The sequence below is a fragment of the Astatotilapia calliptera genome, chromosome 19 (assembly GCF_964374335.1).
Source record: "Astatotilapia calliptera chromosome 19, fAstCal68.1, whole genome shotgun sequence".
In the NCBI taxonomy this organism is placed as follows: domain Eukaryota; kingdom Metazoa; phylum Chordata; class Actinopteri; order Cichliformes; family Cichlidae; genus Astatotilapia; species Astatotilapia calliptera.
In genome coordinates this window covers 16,132,093-16,153,387 of record NC_137440.1, presented here as the reverse complement: position 1 = coordinate 16,153,387, position 21,295 = coordinate 16,132,093, and the positions used below count along the sequence as shown (strand labels likewise).

The following is a 21,295-nucleotide window of genomic DNA, read 5'->3' as shown; positions in this document are numbered from 1 at the left end:
ACAATAACAACTTTGATATTTGCTAATGTGGTTTGTAGCCAAAAATGTGCCATTTTTAAACAAGATTTAACCTTTTGTTGCACCAAGTCACAATTTAGGTTGATAAGATGAAGCTTTTCACATACGGCAGAATATGGTGTGTTAATAAGATGAAAGGCTTGATGGGTGATATTCTAGTTTTTGGGAACCATATTAATTGCTGATACTCTGCTTCTAACAGTAAAACAGATACATAATGTGTGAATAGAATCAAGATGTTAGGTTGCAAGTCATACAGGCCAGGAGACTGGTTGGTAAACTTCTGGCAACCTCCAGTTGCTAGGGAAAAGTGTTTATTCCTCAGCCTGTTGGCAAAATGTTGCTGGCAGTCGCTGGGGGAAATTAGTAACAAAAACTGCTGCACCAAAACTGAAATGGAGAAGATTTTCTATCAAAGTAAAATGTTTTAATTTAAAAGGGTAACTTTTACTTTGAAGAAGTTTGCAGTTTCATTAATGCTTGCAAGTAGTTTAGTGCTTGCAAACAAGTTGGCATCTTTTACCATGCAACCTGCAAAAACTACTGAAGAGGTTTTCAGTGCAGCACAGTAAATCTCTTTGTGACCCCCAACAACCTCCAGCAACCACTTGCCAAATGGCTGTGAAAAACACTGTTTTTCCTAACGACTAACAGTTATTAAGGATGTCACTCTAAGCCTGCAGGAATAGGGGTAAGTCTAAGATTTCATGGTGACTGCTAGCAACCTCTAGCAACCACTTGGCCAGGAAATACACATTTTCTTCAAATTTTAGTTCACTTTAAGGAGAAATGATACTGTGAGAAAATGAGGCTAAAGGGGTGGGGGGGTTGGTACCCTGACCAAGCATCAGTATTGTTCAGAGTGGAACATGTACACATTCTGAGATGATGACCACTATTAAACCAATTCACACTATACCCAGTAACCATTCCTATCATACTAACAATTGCAGACCTATCGCGATATTTGTTGGGGGGAGGGGATTTCACTTTCTTCTCTGGGTCTCACCAGTAGATTTGTAACACAAAGTCTCTGAAAAGTGTCTAAAATACATCATATTAAAGAGTCAAGCTGTTGACAAGGAAGGGATGTTACCTTGTTTCTCTTAAAATAGGCTCTGCGGCAGGCAGCGAAGCATTTCTCACTGCAGAAGCTCTTCAGCTCACTCCCCATGCTCAGAGAATAGCGCTTGACGCCGACCTTCTGGCACCAGGCGCACATGATCTGCACATTGGACGCATCCTCGTCTACAGAGAAAAGGAGAGGTAATGAAATGAGCATTATGATGTGCTCTTTACACCAAGGGCTTTTACTATATTCTAATACGATGTCCAATAAAATAACCTTGTGGTACAATTCTCAAATTCTGTAATCAAAGTGAGCCTGATACTGATTACAACCTATCCTATATGGAAGGTAAAAAGTGCACAGCAGGGACAAAGTATGCAACTACACGTATTAAACACACAAACCATAAAGGCATTAATTCCACTGATGAAGCCCAGCTGCTCAACTGGATAAAACTTTTCAAGACTCAAGCCACAAAACCACTGCAGGATTTATAATGAAGCCCTGCCATGGATAAATGTAGCCACAACGGATGAGCCTGGGATATGGGAAAATGCTTGTTTATGGCTGTGCTCTGTGGGTATTAGAGAACTTGAAGGGACAAAAGCATGTATTCTGCTGCTGCTGAAGATGACGCAGGAGTCTCTGTGAGGTGTAGCGTCCTCTTGATAGTTTGTGCCATCAAAGGTGTAAGTTTGGTGAGGCGTGTTTCACACAAATGGAACACATGAGTTAAAAGTTTTCCGTGTTACACAAGCCTGATTTCCACCGTCTCCATATAAACAGTAAAACCTAATGTGAAACCACACTTTATTTTTATTTTTGTAATTCCCAAATTATTCATGACGAGAGCACTTTTAGGGCAGAGGAAAGGAAGAAAAAGAACAAAATTAAAAAACATGAGGGGAAAAACTGAATACATATACAAATTTAGCCCACAAGGACAGTCGCTGTGATAAACATATATTCACATTACAGGTTCACAACAAGATTAAGGTTATGGTGTTTCAGCAAAGACTGGAGCTATAGGATGTCTGTTAACTGCTAAATAAACAGGCACACTTTGGGCCGTATCCACACTGATATGTCTTCATTTTGAAATGTGTAGCATTTGAAATCTAGACAGGAAGAAATCGGAACTTCTGGGACTTTGTACAGTACGGTACCATTCAGAAGGTTGTTGGTCTTATGTACAGGAAAAAAGTGAATGTGTGTCACTCGATGCATAAGGTTTGCTTTGAGTGCTCACTTATAGTAGAAAAGAGCTATTCAAGGTACCACTTCTGGGTTATGTGTGTTGCCGACTACGCTCTCTCCAAGCGGACACGCAAGAAACAAAGCCAACATGGAAGTGCAGTTCCTCTAATGTCTCACAGAAGTGAGTCAATCTTGAACCTTACAAGAGAAATAAACATGCTTACAGCCTGGTAACAAAGACTAGTTTGGCTTCTTTGAACCCTTTCACCGTTCACATTTGGATGGTGTGTGGGATATTTTTTCTCCCCCCTCAGAAAAATAATTCAGGAGCCAGAAAAATCCTACATACTCTGAAGCCTTATGGAATACTTAGAATTTATTACTGCTCTCATTGTAACATTTATACACTTTAACTAATGGAGTTCAGCCCTTAAAAATATAACCACAGTGTTTACAATAACATTGTAATATATATTTTTTTAAATGACATTAATATGCGCTATATTCCTAGTATGCAACAGCACAAAAATACTGTCAGTTTAAAGGACGAATGAATGAAAATGACACCACAGTAGATTAGTAGAAGAAAACAATCTGTTTGATGTTACTTTTTTTCTGCATTTCCTGCAGAGCACTGTCTGCAGTGTGTCGCCCTCTTGTATCCACACTGGGAAGGGGACATCCATTTCCATTTACTGAGATCAGCAGCAGACTTTTATAAGAGTCAATAAACATGTAAAAATAAATCAGCTTTGTATAATGCTTTACTGCACCACAGGCCGCATGATCTAACTGTGAGCGATGCAGTGAATCATGGTCAGATTAGAGCTTATCTTTTCATATATGAGTGTGGCTGGATCTTCTCTATCCGTCCATCACAGCAACTGCAATATCAATTGCAAACAAACTGCATGTAACAATTCATTTAGAGATGAGGCTTTCTAACTGCACAGACAGCAGATATGATGCATAACTGCAATTCAACAAGCTGAAATAATAAACTGCAGATCTGACCTTTGTAGAGAAGTTTGATCAGGCATGTGTTTGACACTTCACTTTCTCCTCACCCCCAACCGGTTTGTGGCAGATGACTTCCCCCAGCTGAGCCTGACGTTAGTTACAAGTTCTTGCTCATAAGTGGTCATCTGATTGTTGGGGTTTCCTTTTTAATATTGTAGGGTCTTTAGCATACAATAAAAAGCACACTGAGGTGATCATTTTTCTGGTTTGGTGCCATATAAATGAGACTGAATTGAATTTGCCTTTTATCTAGTTAGTGGTAGTTTTCATGTTGAAATAGCAGTTGTGTAAGTTGTCCTGAGTGCTACAAGTGAAATTCACTTTCTGACTTTGTTATTATTTGCAGTGTAGACTGTTTCAGGATGTTTTGTTTGAGCCCCATTGGGGCTAAAAAACAAATAGTAGAGGCAGGGACATGTAGGCCACATGGGGATAAAAAATAACAGGCAGAATTAAGGTGCTACATATATTAGCACATAATGAAAATTTCTGTTCTGGGACTGACTCATAAATAAAAATAAAGTATTATTTTAAGTGTGTGGATTTAGGCCACATTTAACGGCCTACCACAGTTTACAGTGAGATATAGTGATCTTGACTTCTGCTTATTCTGGGATAAAAAAGATTTTTAAAAAAGGATTTTTAAAAGGTATCCAGGGCTCATCTGTCTGGTAAAGGGGACCCGTTATGGTAATTTCTAGGTATTGTTATTCTTGGACTCTAGTAGAGTAGCTTTGCATAATTCATAGTTCAAAATAGTTCTCGTTTATCTCATACAGAGCCTCGGAGCAGCACATTAGTTCATTCTCTGGCTGAAGCTGATTTAGCTCCTTTCCCATTAAGGCTAACTTTCTACTGATTGGCTGCCTCTCGCAAACTGATGACTTGAACTGCTGGTGAGTAGAGCTACTGCATTCACAGTTATCATTAGAAATCAATCATAATCAGTCAATCATATTAGAAAAATCACATCTCTATGACATCATTTAGATGCAAGCATAGAGAACAAAAAGGAGGGTTAAGAATATTCTGAAGCCTGAGCTTTTGGCTCATAGGACTCCAGGATATATGCTGTTTGGCGTGTTTAATATGAGCACCAAGCATTGTTACAGTATATATGACAGAAAATAAGGAAAATGAAACAGTACAGCTGCAGCTGACCCCCTCACATTCCCCTTTTAATTCTCGAAATCATGTTTATGACAACAAAAAATGTATTCCCTTGTTTAACCGTGAATGTAATTGTATTGCATGCAGCTGCCGCGTTGCTGTGTGGTCAACAAATTATTTTAACAGACCCTCAGTGACAGCGAAATGCCTCTTCTGCGGTAAACTGTGACTGCTGATGATGAGCTGCGGGCTTTTAGTGCCGCTGCTGCTGAAATGAGAGAGATCCTCCGAGATTCCCTCCAGTATCTCCCAATTATCACATTATGACTATACGCGGGTGTGAGGGCGAAAAAACGCAGGCCCATTAGTCTTTCACCTCTGTTCACCTCCCTATCGCACGCTGGCCAGGCTTTTCACCTCTTGTGGAGCTTAATGGATCTACAGGGCCATCAGATTTTAAGTAAAGACTAACTCACAATTAAAGGAATAACTCCCTGGGGCATTAAAGACAGCATAGCAGACCCAACATGCATATTTTATGGCTTAGCTTCCCCTCTGCTCTCATTCCTATACTCTCTCTGCCTTTTTGTGTCTATCTGAATAGCTGCCCACTGCAGCGATTAGAGAAAAAAGACAAAATATCTTAATTCTAAGCTGACTGAGTGGGTGGATCAGGGTTTGTACGTTGCTCGAAAAAATGCATGCACCGCAGCATAATGATCAGGATCGAAGGCCAATATGAAATCACAACATCTTTCACAGTATCTCAACATTTTCACACAAAGAGACATCTTGAGGTGGAGTTGTTTTCGCCTTCCCACATCCTGGCACATCCTAACAAGCTCATCTGAAAACACTCACATCTGCATGAGCAGGGAAAAAAAACATGCCAGTAATTATGCAGCCTCCGTACTAAATGCCACCGTCATTCGCCGTACCTGCACCTCAAAAGGTCCTTTGTCGGATTTTGCGGGGGCACATGAATAATTCAGTGTATGTGTGGAGCTGGAGGGTGTGGGAGTTGAGGGAGGTGTTGGCCGGGTAGTTAGTTGGTGCTGGTGGGCTTTAAGTGGGACCGCACCATCTGTTTCCCCGCCTAGGCAGGGCCAGCGGGGACTCCTCTTGGGCGATGCCAAGGAGGCTTGCTCCCTTCGCCGGGGCGTACCAGCCTCCTGTCCACAGCAGACGCAAGGGATAATGAAGCCCTCTGTCTGGCCGAGTAACGTGGACATTTCCTCAGAGACTTGATGGGGTAATATTGACACTTGGGCAGGTGGAGAAAAACAAGGTGTACAGCAGGTAGCTAGCTCATTAGTCGCCTGCCTCTGCTCTGATACGAAGGCTTTCAGACCATTGCACAAACCGAAACCTTCATAACTGCATAAATCCTGAGTTTCCATGCTAAGTGCTGGAGAATCAGCATTTAGGTATCTTCATTGCAACCCGGTCTGTCTGGAAAGCAGGTGTGGTTTAAGTCTATGACATTTCTTCTTTCAGACTGGAGACACAACTGTTCTGTGTGTGTGTGTGTGTGTGTGTGTGTGTGTGTGTGTGTGTGTGTGTGTGTGTGTGTGTGTGTGTGTGTGTGTGTGTGTGTGTGTGTGTGTGTGTGTGTGTGTGTGTTTGCTTGCTTTCAGGCATTTGAGTGAATATATTAGCAATCAGCGATGGGTTGAAAATGACCTTGATCTTTTTGCAAATTTAATAAGTAACCTTCCTCATAACATAAAAGCAGAAAACAGTTGTAACTTTCTACACAAGCTGTGATGTGGCTGGTGTGCCAACTTTTAAACTGTTTTTTCCTATTTCTAGAAGGCATCACGTTTTACTGCTCTTGAAAAATCAAGGACATGCATGCATGCATACTTACATGCAAGTCTAAACTACTTTATCAATTAATCTGCTGCATTAATCTCTCCAAAATGGCATTAGTGCTCTGTACCTGCAGGGGGCTTGATCAGTGGCGGAGGGATCATGGGGACCATGATGGGCAGGTTGCCATGCTCCTTGGTGCTGGGCGTGGAGGTGGACGGCGTGGTGGAGGTCTCTGTGAGTCCGTTCCTGGAGGCTGGCAACGAATGAAAGCTGTTGGCTCGATCCGGAGAGCCTTCACTGTTCTCTGTTGAAGCTGGGATTTTTGGCAACGAGTTTTCTAGATGGGAAAAGTTAAGTAAAATAAAGCATTTACTGACCAACTAATGAGCAGCATTTGCTGCAAATACTCTGAGTGTAAATGCCCAGGATTCACCTAAATTATGACTCAATATTTTCCACCAATGTAGAAGCAAAAATACTCAAAAATGACTGGATTTTAAGTTAAATCCAGACCTCTCTGAAATCAACTGACGTAGCATCACTCAGCTCATTGTTTTGGTTGTAAACGTACAACTTTAATGTTTGTTTTAGTGTGATTTCTCTTTTCAGGCTGCAGCAGGTTGAACAAGCTGCATTAAACCTAAAGTGCACAACCTGCACAGCACCAAACAGCAGTTAAAAGTTTACAAAGTTATTCAGCTCTGAGCACATGTAGCAGATTAAAAGATTATGCTGCACAAAAGATTTGGCAAGTAGATATTCAGAAGACATTAAAAGAGTTTAAACATCTTGTAAATATGACAACCCATTAAAAAGCAGCCAAAGTGGAAGTGCCAAAAACTGCAGTTCCTCTAGTGGCCAATTGAGGCTGGCTCCAAAGGCGACTCAGTTCCAATAGGATGAAATCCTTAAAAGTATGATTTGAAAGCTAAAATAAACCTGTTTACAGCCTTGTAAAACTCTATATAGGCTTAAAACTTTCCTTTTTTATAAAGCATATAATTAATGCTGGATCAAATCACGGGTGAATCGTCTTTTAGTTATGCTGCTATAGCCCTAGGTTAATGGAGACTTCCCATAATGCACTGTGTGTTTCTTCTTCACTCAACTATTTCACTCACTTATACAGAATTCGAATCATTACTTATTATTAATCTCTGGCTCTCTTCCACAGGGAAGAGTATTTTGTCCTGTCTCCCTCCCCTCATCCCCAATTGGTTGTGGCAGATGGCCACGCCTCCCTGAGCCTGGTTCTGCTAGAGGTGTCTTCCTATAGAAAGGGAGTTTTTCCTCCCCACTGTTGCCATATGCTTGCTCGTAGAGAGTGAGCGGATTGTTGGGGGTTTTCTCTGGATTACTGTAGAGTCTCTACCTTAAAATATAAAACACCTTGAGGCGACTGTTGTTGTAATTTGGCAGTGAATTGAATTGAATTGAATTGAATTAAATTGAATTGAATTGAATTGAATTGAATTGAATTAGGGGCAAAGACACTTTGAGTGTAAGGTGATTTGCTCACCAGCTGTTTGCTCACTGAACTGGACCTCTCCAGAAAATCAGGAAATAAAGTAAAGTTAGGTATTTAGAAAGGGATCACAGAAACCAGAGATTACACCCATCATTTATATTCAGGCTATATTGGTTATATTGACTAGATTTCAGTTGAATTCAATTCAGTTTTATTTATATGGCACCAAAATCCAGTAAGGACAAAAGTAAGTACAGAAATCTGCTGATGGCTCCATAATAAGGCTTGCCTGTTAACACAGAAACAACATGCCTGTATGATCAGATCATGAAACATGATCTGATCATATTTTCCACTAAAGCTGTATACCTTTGAGGACAGAGATGTGCTGTGGTGTCTCCCCTATTTCCAGGCTGTCAGAGTCTCTCAGCTCCACCTTGTCATAACCGTACCAGCCCAGCAGCTCATTCATGGTGTTCTCTGCAAAACTCTGCAACACAAAGAGAAGGAACAAAGCTCTTTATATAGGGACAGTCGGGCTTAAAAAATAATTGTCAGCCCGCTTTAATTATACACAGTGATACAATACTAATGAGCAGCGATATAGTAAAAGTCAAATAATAGCAAGTTAAAGGTCAGAAACTTCTTCTTTTTTTTCTTTTTTTAAAAAAAGTAAATTTTCACATGAAATATTAATGTTACCCAAGCTGGAACAAGAAGAAGATAAATGAGGTTTGAGGTCATTTGTTACAAATGCTAATGCAGCAATCTGGTATTTTGTTGCATTTTTTTGCGCCTCTCTTGAGACCTTGACTCGCTCTTTAGATTTGTCCACATTTCTTCAGCTAATTAAGGAGAGACATTGTGATCCCACTCAAAATTTTAACTCTGTGTCAAGAGAAAACCACAATGTGGAGTTTTCACTGCATGTCCTCTTCATAAGTACAGGTCAACCTAATTGGGGCAAACTCCTGTCCAAACGCTGCAGTGTGCAGCCAGCTGAACTAATAGCCCCTATCACTGCACAATAAAAGAGGAGGATCTTATCAGAGTGTAATAAAGAGAATGGGAACCCTATCACAGAATGGTAACCAGCATAGAAAATGTATCAATTTACAGTAACTGGAACAGTACAGTACAGTAAAGACACAGTAACAGTGCAGATAAGGGACAGACTAATGTTTTTTTATGCTGTTGCTGGTCTTTGAGATTTTCTGATCAGCTAAAACAGCTTCCCCGCATCACTTAAATGGCTCTTGATTCCCTCAGTTATGTCATTCAATGCTAAGAAACCCAAAAATAAGTCTTCCTTGGAGATAGGAACCTCACTTACACTCAAACAACCCAGTCTCACATCAAAATGTTAACCTCCCTTGCTCTTTCTTGGTCTCTTATTTTAACCTATTTACCTGGATCACTGTTGGTGCTGCACTACGAGGCTGATTGGGTTCAACAAACATATCTGCAGTGGTGATTTAGTCGACCCTTTTCAACCCGGTAAATTAATTTGCAAATCAAAAAGTACCAAAACACTGTGTCTCCTTCTTTTTGGCTCTGCAGAAACATATGAATGCAAATGCACTCTTACTCATTGGTTTTTGGAGTGACAGTAGCCAGATGGAAAGTTTTAACCTATCACCCAGACTGAGGCAGCAGAGGCCTACCTCTGTGCATTCATCCATGGCATGAATGTTAAAGTCACAACACTTTAACCCAGGAAGCTGGGGTTTGTGCCCTCTGTAGTACCCTTTTCATTAAATTTTTTCACCTTGTTTTTGTTATCAGACACAGTTTTACTTGCTCTTTGATTGGTTTAGGGAAAAGGCCGCCTTTTAGAATTGGCAGCTAGTGGCCGAGTGGATCTTCTTATTGTAAAAAGAAGGTCCCTGGTCCAAATCCAGGCTTAGGCCTTTTTTTTGTGCATGTTGCATGTTCTCCCAATGCTTGTGTGGGCTCTCTCTGGGTAATCTGGCTTCCTCCCACGGCCCAAAGACATGCATTGGATTATTAATTGGTTGTTCTAAACTGACCGGATGTGTGAATGTGAGACTGAATGGTCAGTTTCTGTGTATTAGCCCTGCGACAAGCTAACGACCTGTCCACAGTGTATCCTGCCTCACCCATGACAGCTGGCTCCATATCTCAAAATTGACTGGATGGATAGTTTATAGCCCTTGAACACTGTTTTGGTCCTTAGCATGAGAGTATAAAGACTGATAAAGGACACATTTAACATCCTCTTTCCTGTCAAGAGATAGATGAGAAGATCAATACTGGCTTGTTTTAATATAAATCTGTGATCCATTTACTTTGAAAACAGAGGTGGCAATGACGTTATATCCAAGCTGCCAGGTTATCATTGTTAGAAATACCAGCTGATAACAACACATTACAGAGTACTGATGTGCTGTAGTAACATTTTCACAGAGAGTCTTCAATGAACAAGAAGGTCTAAAACAAAAACAAAAAAATCACTCATCTTTCAAACAGTTGGTGCTCAAAGCACCCACTTTGGATTTTTTTTAAGTCAAGTTTGATGGAGGTATTCTGACCTCCCAATCTGGAAATGCAACTAGTAGGAGTGATCCAGCTTTCAATTCCTATTAGGAACATATTAGGAAAAATTCTGTTCATTTGCCTAACTTAATATATGCCTGCAGTATATTTATTCTGAGTAATCCCCTCCACAATAAAAACAGAAAATCACAAGGTTTGTTTTTATTAACATTATACATAAAAATGTTTCTAGGCTGGTTGCAGTGCCAGGGGGCTTCCTACAAATCCAAAGGCTAGAGTTTGTCATTTCAGGCTAGCTTTTAAGTCCTGTTTTACATGCTAAAGGAGAACCATTATGTTCATTTCCACCTCTTATGTGTTTAATTATGGACTCGTCTTATGCTGACCTTTTAGGCATCCAGTTAGTAAATGCTTTATCTGAAACAAGCCATTTTAACTCCAGCTGCTGAAAGCTCACTTTCCCTAGAAAGAACCTAGTGTTTATAAGCCCTCATGACCATAGCAAGGAGTTAATTTTAAACCAATATCAGAGAAAAGGACGAATCAGTAACATAAAGCAGACTGGAGCAAGGTCAAGGTCAAGGTTCTTTATTTGACACACATAGTTATACAAGTATAACACACAGTGAAATGTAGCCTGACACGCTCCTCGACATGTGCAAAAAAATTGGGGGGGGGGGGGGGGGGGGGGTGTAGAGGAAAAACATATATATATATATATATATATATATATATATATATATATATATAGTATATACACTGGGTGAATGTGCAGTAGTAGCAGCAAGCAGGTGAATTCTGTACATTAATATGAATAGACATCTGACTATTTTACAGGATAGACAATATAAACATATTTAAAATTAAAGGAATTGAAATGTACATTGTGCCTTGGTTTAGTGTCTGGAAGAGTCCTGTCTCAGTCAATTATAGATGATGTGAGAGGGCGGGTGTGTGTGTTTAGGGCACGGATGGCTTGGGGATAGAAGCTCCTCTTGAGTCTCTCTGTCCTTGCCCGGAAGATGCGGAACCTTCTACCAGATTGCAGAAGTTGGAACAGTTTGTTGCCAGGATGGGACGGGTCCTTCAGTATCTGCGCTGCTCTAGTCCGGCATCTCCTGGTGTAGGTGTCCTGAAGTGGGGGGAGAGCAGTCCTGCAGCAGCGTTCTGCTGTACGGATCACTCTCTGGAGAGCTTTTTGGTCCTTCACACAGCTGTTCCCAAACCACGATATCATGTTCTGTGTGAGGATGCTCTCCACAGCGCCTGTATAGAAAATCTTGGGGATCTTTGGAGAGATCCTGAACTTCCTCAGTTGTCGTAGGTGATACAGGCGCTGCCTAGCCTTTTTGGTCTGGACCTGAATGTGGGCAGCCCATGTCAGGTCTGAGGAGATGTGGACACCAAGATACTTGAAGGACTGCACCCTCTCCACTGGAGCTCCATTGATGATAATGGGCTTGTAGTCTCTGTGCTGACCCCTTCTGAAGTCCACTACCAGCTCCTTGGTCTTGCTGACGTTCAGCTTGAGGTGGTTGTCCTGGCACCACGATGCCAGATTCTTCACTTCATCCATGTAGGCCATCTCATCATTGTTGGAGATGGCACCCAACACCACTGTGTCGTCAGCAAACTTCACAATGGTGTTGGAGCCATGGGTGGCCACACAGTCTGAAGTGTAGAGGGAGTAGAGCAGTGGCGAGAGGACACATCCCTGAGGTGCTCCTGTGTTGATGGTGATGCTGTTGGAGAAGCACCTGCCCACCCTCACCACCTGAGTTCTGCCAGTGAGGAAGTCCAACACCCATGCACACAGACGGCTGTTAAGTCCCAGATCCCTCAGCTTTGTGAACAGTCTGCAGGGCACTATTGTGTTAAACGCTGTGTTAAACGAGCAAATGGATTCCTTTAAAATGCACTGACTTCAGTATTCGAAACTTTGGCTAATCCAAGACTGAAACAATAGACAAAGAACAACAACAAACAACATAGACAAAGGAGATTCTCTGTGCATTCCCAAGTGCTGGACAAACACAAACTAAGTCAATTAATACAGCAGAAAATAACACTTCACAGTTAATGTCCAGTCCAGTAAATGATATAAGTTGCATCTTGTGACATAGTGTCACCCAACTTGATTTGAGCATAGCAATAAAGTTCTAACAGTCACCGCAGACATAGCAAATTGTGATGTAATTCAGGGAGAGTGTGAATATGAATATATAAAACTCAATGCAGGTGAAACATTAAAAAGTATTTCCTCCATAACATCCTCTCACAACACAGTCAATAAGCACTATACTCAAAACAAAATCATAACCCCGCTAATGCATACAGCCCATTATCACCATGCACCTCTCAGCTGGAACGGTCCCAGAAGCGTCTGATCACTGAACCGTAAACTATTGTAAATGGTTCAGCTTTCAATTGACTCTAAACATGGATGAAAATGTTCTTCCTTTAGAAACAGACTTCAGCAGTGACCGAGAATAAAGCCGCCATAATTCTTTGGACTTGGCAATAAGATATTAGTCACAGGTCACTAAACTATCAGCATAGAGGGAACGCTGGCACTTTGAAGGGATTATTTCCAAATAGTGAGGGTAATGCATTCATATGTTCTCATAACAATAAAAACTTTAAGTTCAAAGTTTAAAGTACTGTGAGGTGCACTGCCACATGCTCAATCAGAGGTGCTGGTTCATTATTTAATGGTCAGTTGCAATTTTTCTGTATATGATTTCATCATGGCAGCAGGCGTCACTCATTAATCACTACAACAAGCAGTTAAATGTCAATTACAAACAGCTCCTATCGATACGACACAGCAAGGGCGATCATGTCAGGGTGAATCAGTGCCACCCAGCACATCTGACATTCACAGCCAGCCTTAATTCACATTATGCACAATTGTTACCAACATGGATGAAAAAAAAATGCAGCAGCTAGTGCGATTAGTGCATTTAACTTAACATTACTTTCTTATGAGGTAACTCTACTTTTAATAATAACAATATTATTTAAGAAGCACGTGTAAATAGGGAGGCTGACAGATAAGCAAAAGTGGAATAATGCCAGAATAATTAATAAATACCATTAAAAGAATAAAAGCAATACAGTAATTATAGCAGAAAAATGCTCAAATAATTTAAAAATAAGAGCTGATAAAAGACAAGTCAAACAAAGCTTTAAAAAAATTTTTGATAAGTGATATAAAGGAAGTCATGGAGCTTTATCTCCTCAGGCAGGTGGTTCAAAAAGCTGAGGGGCGTGATGGCGAAAGGTCACCTTTAGATTTGGAAAGGTCATAAGGGTCACTGCTAAGGATTTAATAATCAGTACTTTGTTTTCTTCTCGAGTAATGAGAATATTAATGATAAAGTTTAAGTCTAAACTAAGGAGTGTTGCAATCATTATTTTAGTTCATTTGTTTAGATGTTTGTTGGATGGGAATGTAGTTTATGGGAAAATTAGGCTACTAACTGTGCGGTGTATGGGTCACAGCCTGAGCTCTGTTTTTGTCCACGTATACATTCATATTAAAATGAATAACTGTCTTTTCTACATTATATATCTTAGTATAATGCATGAAATGTCTTGTGAGTTTGTTTATTTGTCCTCCTCCATGATCAGGAGCTCAGCTACCAATTAGCATCATCGTGCTGCCTTGAATCTTTTGCATTTATGCAGCTGTGGTTTAAAAGCATCATATCAACAGGCCAAACAATACTGCAGTGTTGGCATCTACTATTGAAGTTCATGTGACTTGTAATAAAACATGTCTGTCTTGAGTTCATTTTAATGACCTTTTTAAGGTCACTATGTTGCTTTTTAAACCACCTGTGCAAAACCAAGAAAAGAAATGCTTTGATATGGAAGATTTGGCGCACACAGATCTGGAAAACACATTCAGACTCGATACAAAGCTGTACATGAAAGGCTCACGTGGAATAAAAATGCACTTGAATAACATCTGACTTCCAACAGCCTGTGGTGGTGTAAAAAGATGAGGTATCAGCTCATTGCAGCTCATTGGTTCGTGTTGACCAGCCTATGCTGACCTGTGTTTCACACCAAAGTAATCAGACAGAGAAAGTTAGGCAAGTCCAGATTTATCCGGAGAGAGTAGCATGGAGGCAGCATCAATTTGTGTTTTTTTGTGGGTGATAAAGTGACCGTATCCAAGGGTAGAATTTAATTTGGGAAAGAAAATGAATCTGGAGGATCTCGGTGGAGGTAGGGTGGTGTACTTTCACAATAAACTACCCTGTACAGCTCTTGAAAAGAAAAGAAAGAGTCTGCTTTGATGGCTTCTGACACAGTGTGGCCTGGTGTGCATGGAGCTGCAGAAAACAGGTAGATGCATCGGCTTAATTACTTAATACAAACTCAATCACCAATGATAACTGCAGTTTGAATACTGCTTACAGTGGTGTTATATGTATTATATCATGGGAAAAAACAAGTGGGAATGAGCTCTCACACACACAACATTCACTGTAGCATGCATATTTGAGACACTGTGGCACACACAGGAGTGACAGAGGCAGATTTTCTCCTGCTTCATCAGCACATTTGGGCCATTTCTAAGCATTTTATGGAGAAATTCATAATGTGTTGTATTTGTACCACAGAGTAGTAGCACCACTCTTGGCTCAGTTTTACCTCAGTTTGGCTGTGTTCACACAGAGCCTATAGTTTTTCTGCAGTGCTGTGCAAGAAGACCTGTGTGGCAGTTAAAAGAAGCCAAAATGTAGGGATGGCTTTATTAATGAAGAATGACAGTATTTATCGATCTGTCTGTTATTAAATACCGCTGTGGTGGGGTGGTCAGTGGGTAGTGCGTGGCACAAAGGTGCAGGGCACAGTTTAAATCAATAACAGGTGAAGTCAAAGCACAACATCCATGTGCATGCCATACCTGCAGGCCTAGCATGCAAGCACATGTGAGCGCACATCTGGAGCTCTGTGTGCGTCAAGGTTAGACAGCATCACCATCAACAATGAAAGGATTTGCAGTGATTATTTACAGTAATTAAAGTCTAATCCAAACATTCATAATCGCAGCCTGCATTTTTTTTTTTTTTTTTTTTTTGCCACAGAGCTTTTTAAAAATGGTGGTTAAAGCAGTGAAGGCTGTTAATGAGGACAGCTCATGTGTGCAGATGTAACGACGCTAATGCTTGAACAATGATGAGTGACAGCAGTGCTTTTTCTGCCTGAAGGTTCCTGGGAGTCAGATTTAGTACTGCGTCCTGAGCAGAGCTAAAGTTAGGTGCTGACAGCTAAATACATAACCTTGTTGTCACCCACTAAGACACGCTGTGAACACATTCCACATCCGTTAAATAGTCACAATTTCGCCTCCTGAAGTTTTAACTAAACATGTTTTATTAATTTCTTAATTTGTATTCCCCAACCAGCTGGTGAGAAGTTGCTGGCTGTAGCTAGGTGAAATTGGTCACATGTTTGGATGAAAGAAATCTGAAAGAGTATGGCGCAATCCTGAAACACAGAATATTCACCTTACTGCTGCAACAGACATTTTAAAAGGAGCAGCTCCTTTAAGCAAGCATTTTCATGTGATACGTTTCGGTTTCACTATCACTTAGTGAGTAGTTGGAAGATATTTGCAGAAAAATCTGTCTTCCATGTAATCTGCTAGCAACTAGGGGTGGGTTTTTATAATCGATTCATCGATTAAAATCGATTCTGGCTTGGATAACGTAAAATCGATTCATTAAAATCCTGAATCGATTTTTTTAATATAAATTTATTTTGCCCGAAATGCCAGAATCTCTGGTGACATCTCACAAAATTTCAAGAATCACCAAACAGTTAAGACAGTAAATGAGAGCAGGTACACGGATTCTGCACATAGACTTAAACACACAGCGCGACCTGCGGATCAGAATCAGTTAGATGTCGCCTTTCTCACGGTCGGGGCTGAAAGCCGACAGCGCGCTGATTCTGATCTGTCGGCGGGTCCACGCTTTGTGTTCACGCCCTTTATGAGCCGATTCTAAAGCTGTTAGTTTGATCTCTCTCCAAACAATATTGACCGAACCAGCAGCAAAAGAAGATCCAAACGCTTCACATAAACATCGTCATGTATTCACTCTGACTTTTACTGTTTTGCTTCCACCGCGATGCACAGCTCTCTCTCTCTCTCTCTCTGTACTTCAAGAACAGTTTCCCTTTCTTCATTATTCGCTTGCTTGTTACGCACAAGTCTACTGTTGTTTACAGCGCTGTCAGCCGCTGTTTTTTTCCCTTTTACATTCTTCCGAAAAGAAAACCTCATTTCTGCTGTTCAATACTGAACAAATTTAAACTTTTTAAAATTATTCAAAATGCAAAACGCTGTGTCTCTAATAAAACCGCTGTAACTTCAGAGGTAATGTTCATATGTTGATTAATGGTTTTCTTTCGTTTTTGATGTACTGCAGAATATTTTATAAAATCCCAGGCCAGGAAAATCACCTTCATGTTTTTCTGTGTTTTATCTTCAGCTACTTTGACACAAAGGCATCTGCTGTGACGCTCACACCTGTGATAAAGTCTTGCGTGTGTCAGCTTCCTTTTTATAGATACAAAAATATGTAAATGTACTGATCTGAATTATAATATTTCTGACTGTCAAAATTTCCCAGATTTAAATCGAATCGAATCAAATTAAATCGAATTAAATCGAATCGTGGATCGAATCGATTCGGGACCTTGTGAATCGGAATTGAATCGATTCTAGAAATCAGTGACGATACCCAGAGGTGTGGACTCGAGTCACATGACTTGGACTCGAGTCAGACTCGAGTCATTAATTTTATGACTTTAGACTTGACTTGAAAAAATGTTCTAAGACTTGTGACTTGACTTGGACTTTTACACCAATGACTTGGGACTTGAATTGGACTTGAACCGATTTACTTGAAAAGACTTGATATTTTACCCCAAATATAAAATTTAACATGCATATTATATAGAGATTGAAAATGTGACGTCATTCACGGGTAGAACCGCAAAGGATTCTGGGAACTCGTGGCAAGCGGTACTAGCGCACACAGGCTTTCAATTAAAATCAGTTATACAGCAATAAAAAGAAACACAAAAATGTCAAGAAGCTGTTGTATTATTAACTGCAATAGCCGGTCGCATGACAGCCACGGGAAGCCGACGGGTAAAGAGATCGGTTGTTATCGGATTACGTCGTTGAAGAGAAATTGTTCGAGCCATGTTTCCGAAGTAACAAAGACGCGACGGATGGCCTGGATTGCAGCCATTCAAAGATCAAATATAACGTCCCAGAACTCTCACAGGTTAGTCTGCTCCAAGCATTTACACGAAGGTCAGTCTGCTGTTGTAGTTAATGCGTCATTTTCATAACATAATTAGTGATATAGGTTACAAGCAAGTCTGGCGCTGAACAGAAATTGTCGCGCTATGCTCCTTTATTTATTGTGCATAAATAGTGAATTGTCCTGACACAATATTGCGTTTCGCTTCTGTTATTATGGTACATTGACAAAAACATATACTTTTATTCACAGGATAAAACAGGTTTTTTGTATCACTAATTGCCCAGTGCGATTACAGACTGCGGTAAAGTGAGCCGTCATTTGTGAGCCGCGGTCAAGCCAGCCGCCTCCTATCCGCGCGGTGATTACAGCATACAATATTGTTGTCACTGCTACATTTCTGTAACGCTACCAGAAATTATTTCCACTACTAATTAATTACCGTTGAGCTCAAAGGTTATATTAATAAACGGTTAAGGAATGTGTATTTATGACGACAATTTGTGAGACTGGTAAACTTATGATACGTACGATGGTCTTTCGTTCTACACGGTGCATTTCAAGGTCCTGCACCCATCCGTCGGTAAACTGTACCTGGGCTTGTTGCAGTGACCTGAAGTTACTAAACTTCATGAGTGTGTGCACTCACTCCAAGAACCGTATGATTATAAATATGCATATAAATATGCTAAGATGAGATAGTTGACTTCATCTAACTAGCAAATGTTGTCCAGGCTACGTTGGTGATTCAGTTTTTTTTAATATGTATGATATTTTTGTCATGCGATTTTAAAGCCGGTCCTACAACCGCATCCAAGAATAACATGCAGCTTATCTCAGAACTGTCGGTGAAAATTATTATTGGAGCTAGGTTTAATTGAGCTGCATTTTAAAGAGGTGCAATTTCACAATTTGTGTATATTTTCTAAGTTCACTATTTTGTCATGTGTTGAGAAAAACACAGATTTAAAAATTACATGGTCTAATATTTACATTTAGCATAACTGCAACATTATTTTTTCGTTTGTTTTTTTTAAAGACTCGAAAGGACTTGAAATTCAAAGTTTCAGACTTGTGACTTGACTCGGACTTTTACACCAGTGACTTGAGACTCGACTCTGACTTGCCTGACATTACTTGAGACTTGACTTGAGACTTGAGGATAAAGACTTGAGACTTACTTGAGACTTGCAAAACAATGACTTGGTCCCACCTCTGACGATACCCAGCCCTACTAGCAACCAAAGCAATCGCAAGGATTTCAGTTTCAGTTTAGGACCATACACCTATACACACATATACACCATATACCAACGTATACTTCTTAGTGACCAGTTTCACCTAGTGACTCCCAGCAACCACTTGCATACTAATAGGGGAATACACATTTCTCTAAAGCAACTGGTGTTTGTCAGGGGGTTGCTGAGCAGTCCTGAGTGACTTGGGACAAACACTAGCAACCATGGCTAGCAAGATGTACCTATTCTATGTATGGATGCATGCCTCAGATACGTATAAAAATAATCTAATGTTAATTTTAAGACACAGAAAATACAAATAAAATACAAGCCACCTGTCAAAGTAGCTATTCTCCTACTAGTGTGAAGTCTTAATAAACCTTTACAGAATTTAAAAGGGTGATATTTTTTTTAAATATTACAATTTTTAAAAATTAGCTACACAAACTCAAAGCTGTGCTACAACATGCCTACGACAGAGTATTATTTTTAAAATAATGTCTGTTTTTTTGAACATTAAGAAGTCTATAATATTCCAGTAAAATTCTAAAAATAAAATTAAAAAGCTGTAAACCAGCCCACTATGGCCTCTTTAAAATTATGGGAATAATTAATAAAACCTTAATGGAGAGGAAGATTTATGGGCAACTTACATAACAATAACCTGAAAAGAGGAAGAGTGCTGACAGACTCGAAGCGCACAAATTGGCAGGCACAAGTGCAGCAATTAGCCCAACTGCAAGGATGAAACCTCGGGAGGAACAAAATCACCCAGGAGAAAATCCTCCTTTTGAACAAACGAGATGGAGCATAACCCAAGCTGAGTGTACTCCTGAGTAAACGGATGTAGCTGTAAAATAACCACATCACCAAGACAAAAACACAGCATCTCTCTGTGTCTCCCTTTCCTTCCTACCATCCTGTCCTCTAAGTCACCCCACTACTTCGAGAAAGGGGGAGCGTTATTAAGAGGGGAACCTAATCCCTGTTGGCGGCTCATCAAAGCAGCGGCACCAACTTTGGCTCCGCATGTGCCGGAGAGCAAGAGGCAGAAGGGCAGCTGCAGGTATCTGTATGTTACACTGGATGTATAGCCTTTTTATCTGGTTCATAATGGACAAAATCTCTGTTTATCTGCTGTAATAAGCACAAAGGCTTCCGAGAGCCTTGGACAAAACTGAGGTCAAAGTGTGTTTCCTGCTGATTTCCTGATTTTGGCTGATCTCAAGAAAGTTCATATCTCATTCTGAGGAGTCAAACTTGCACATTACTCCCTCCCTTGCATAAATCTTGGACTTCCCTGTCAGTTCATTTTCTCTAGTTTTGCATCAACAGATGTTGTTTACACGGCTTATCTTTACCCAGCATTTGGACTTGGTTTTGATGGTGGTTGCCAATGCTGTAAAACGATAAAGGTAAAAAAATGAACTTTTAAAGGAGGCTCTAAGAACCATGATGGTCTCCAGTTTTTGCAGTGCAGACAGAGAAATAAAGGCGATTCTACCTTCAGCCTAAAGTCCCTGCAAAATCTTTTCCCCAAAGCTTTTGTGAATGCCTGTGATGTTACCAATTGCTGAAGTCTTTGCTCATAATCAGAGGAAATTGGTGTTTCTCTAAGGTGGATTCTCTTTTACAGCCTTTAAAAAAAACGTATAACTTATAATGCCTTGCAGACAACCTGCTGAGGGATATTACTATAAACTACTCACTGGTGAAGTAAAACAATGGATTCATTTTAAAGAAGCTCTTCACTGGAAAAAATGACTAACTGCATGTGTTTTGCCTCATGTTTTGAGTTATTCAGAGGGGACGGTGCCTCCCTGGAAAGCCTGGTCAAGAACAAGTTTTCTGGACTTCGTGCATCTTTCCAATGGGATCATCAAACACGAAAGCAGCAGGAGGTTCTGCAACAGTGCTGTGAAACTGGGCTAGCTCCACAGAGCAAACACAGCAACCCGACATAATGAATGCAGAACTGAAGGTAAAAGCCAGTTAGAAGACTACCTCTGATCAGTTAGAAGACTACCTCTGACTGCGTGGGAAAACGCAAAAGAATAAGGTGGATTATCTGTTTAAAGGAACTTATTGTTAAAATTCCAATGTTTAAATAAACTATAGCAATACTAAAACAACCACTATTACTTTATTTTTACATTGTGTGGAAGACCTATCAATCGAAGCTGAACAAGGACCAGCAGGTACTTTCAAGTAATATCGATTTGTACAAGCAGAAGATGCAGTGAGAAAATTCACATAATAAGAAAAACACATCTGGTTTGATCCCGGGAGGAGACACAAACCCTGTTTGGTCTTGCCTTCACTAAGGGCGTGTGGCATTAAAACAACTATGCCGAATCAAAGATGTGGAGTGACCCACTGTGGCGACCCTCCGTGAATGATGGAGCAGCTGAAAGTAGCATTATCTATTCCCTTTAACCTTCTGGTAGTTAAAGTTTTCCTCAAAATTTGGTGATGGAAATGACAAAAAGTACCTTTAAATTTCCTCAGCACACCCTTTCAGCCCGACTTAACAAGCCCTGTGGATGTC

The 21,295-nt window shown here is 40.3% G+C and overlaps 1 protein-coding gene across 5 annotated transcripts in view; it reads right to left on the bottom strand.

Moving 5' to 3' along the window:
• The window catches only part of sobpa (sine oculis binding protein homolog (Drosophila) a), a 59,919-nt gene that overhangs the window by 31,849 nt on the left and 6,775 nt on the right, over nt 1-21,295 (bottom strand). For all 5 annotated transcript variants that reach the window (XR_003270571.2, XM_026151072.2, XM_026151071.2 and 2 more), the window contains exons 2-4: nt 8,067-8,187; nt 6,357-6,566; nt 1,115-1,266 (exon numbers count right to left, since the gene is read on the bottom strand). Coding sequence is in view for 4 of the 5 variants with exons in the window: in XM_026151072.2 (XP_026006857.2) it covers nt 1,115-1,266; nt 6,357-6,566; nt 8,067-8,187 (483 nt within the window). In the remaining variant the exon portion in view is untranslated. The remainder of the gene's footprint in view (nt 1-1,114; nt 1,267-6,356; nt 6,567-8,066; nt 8,188-21,295) is intronic.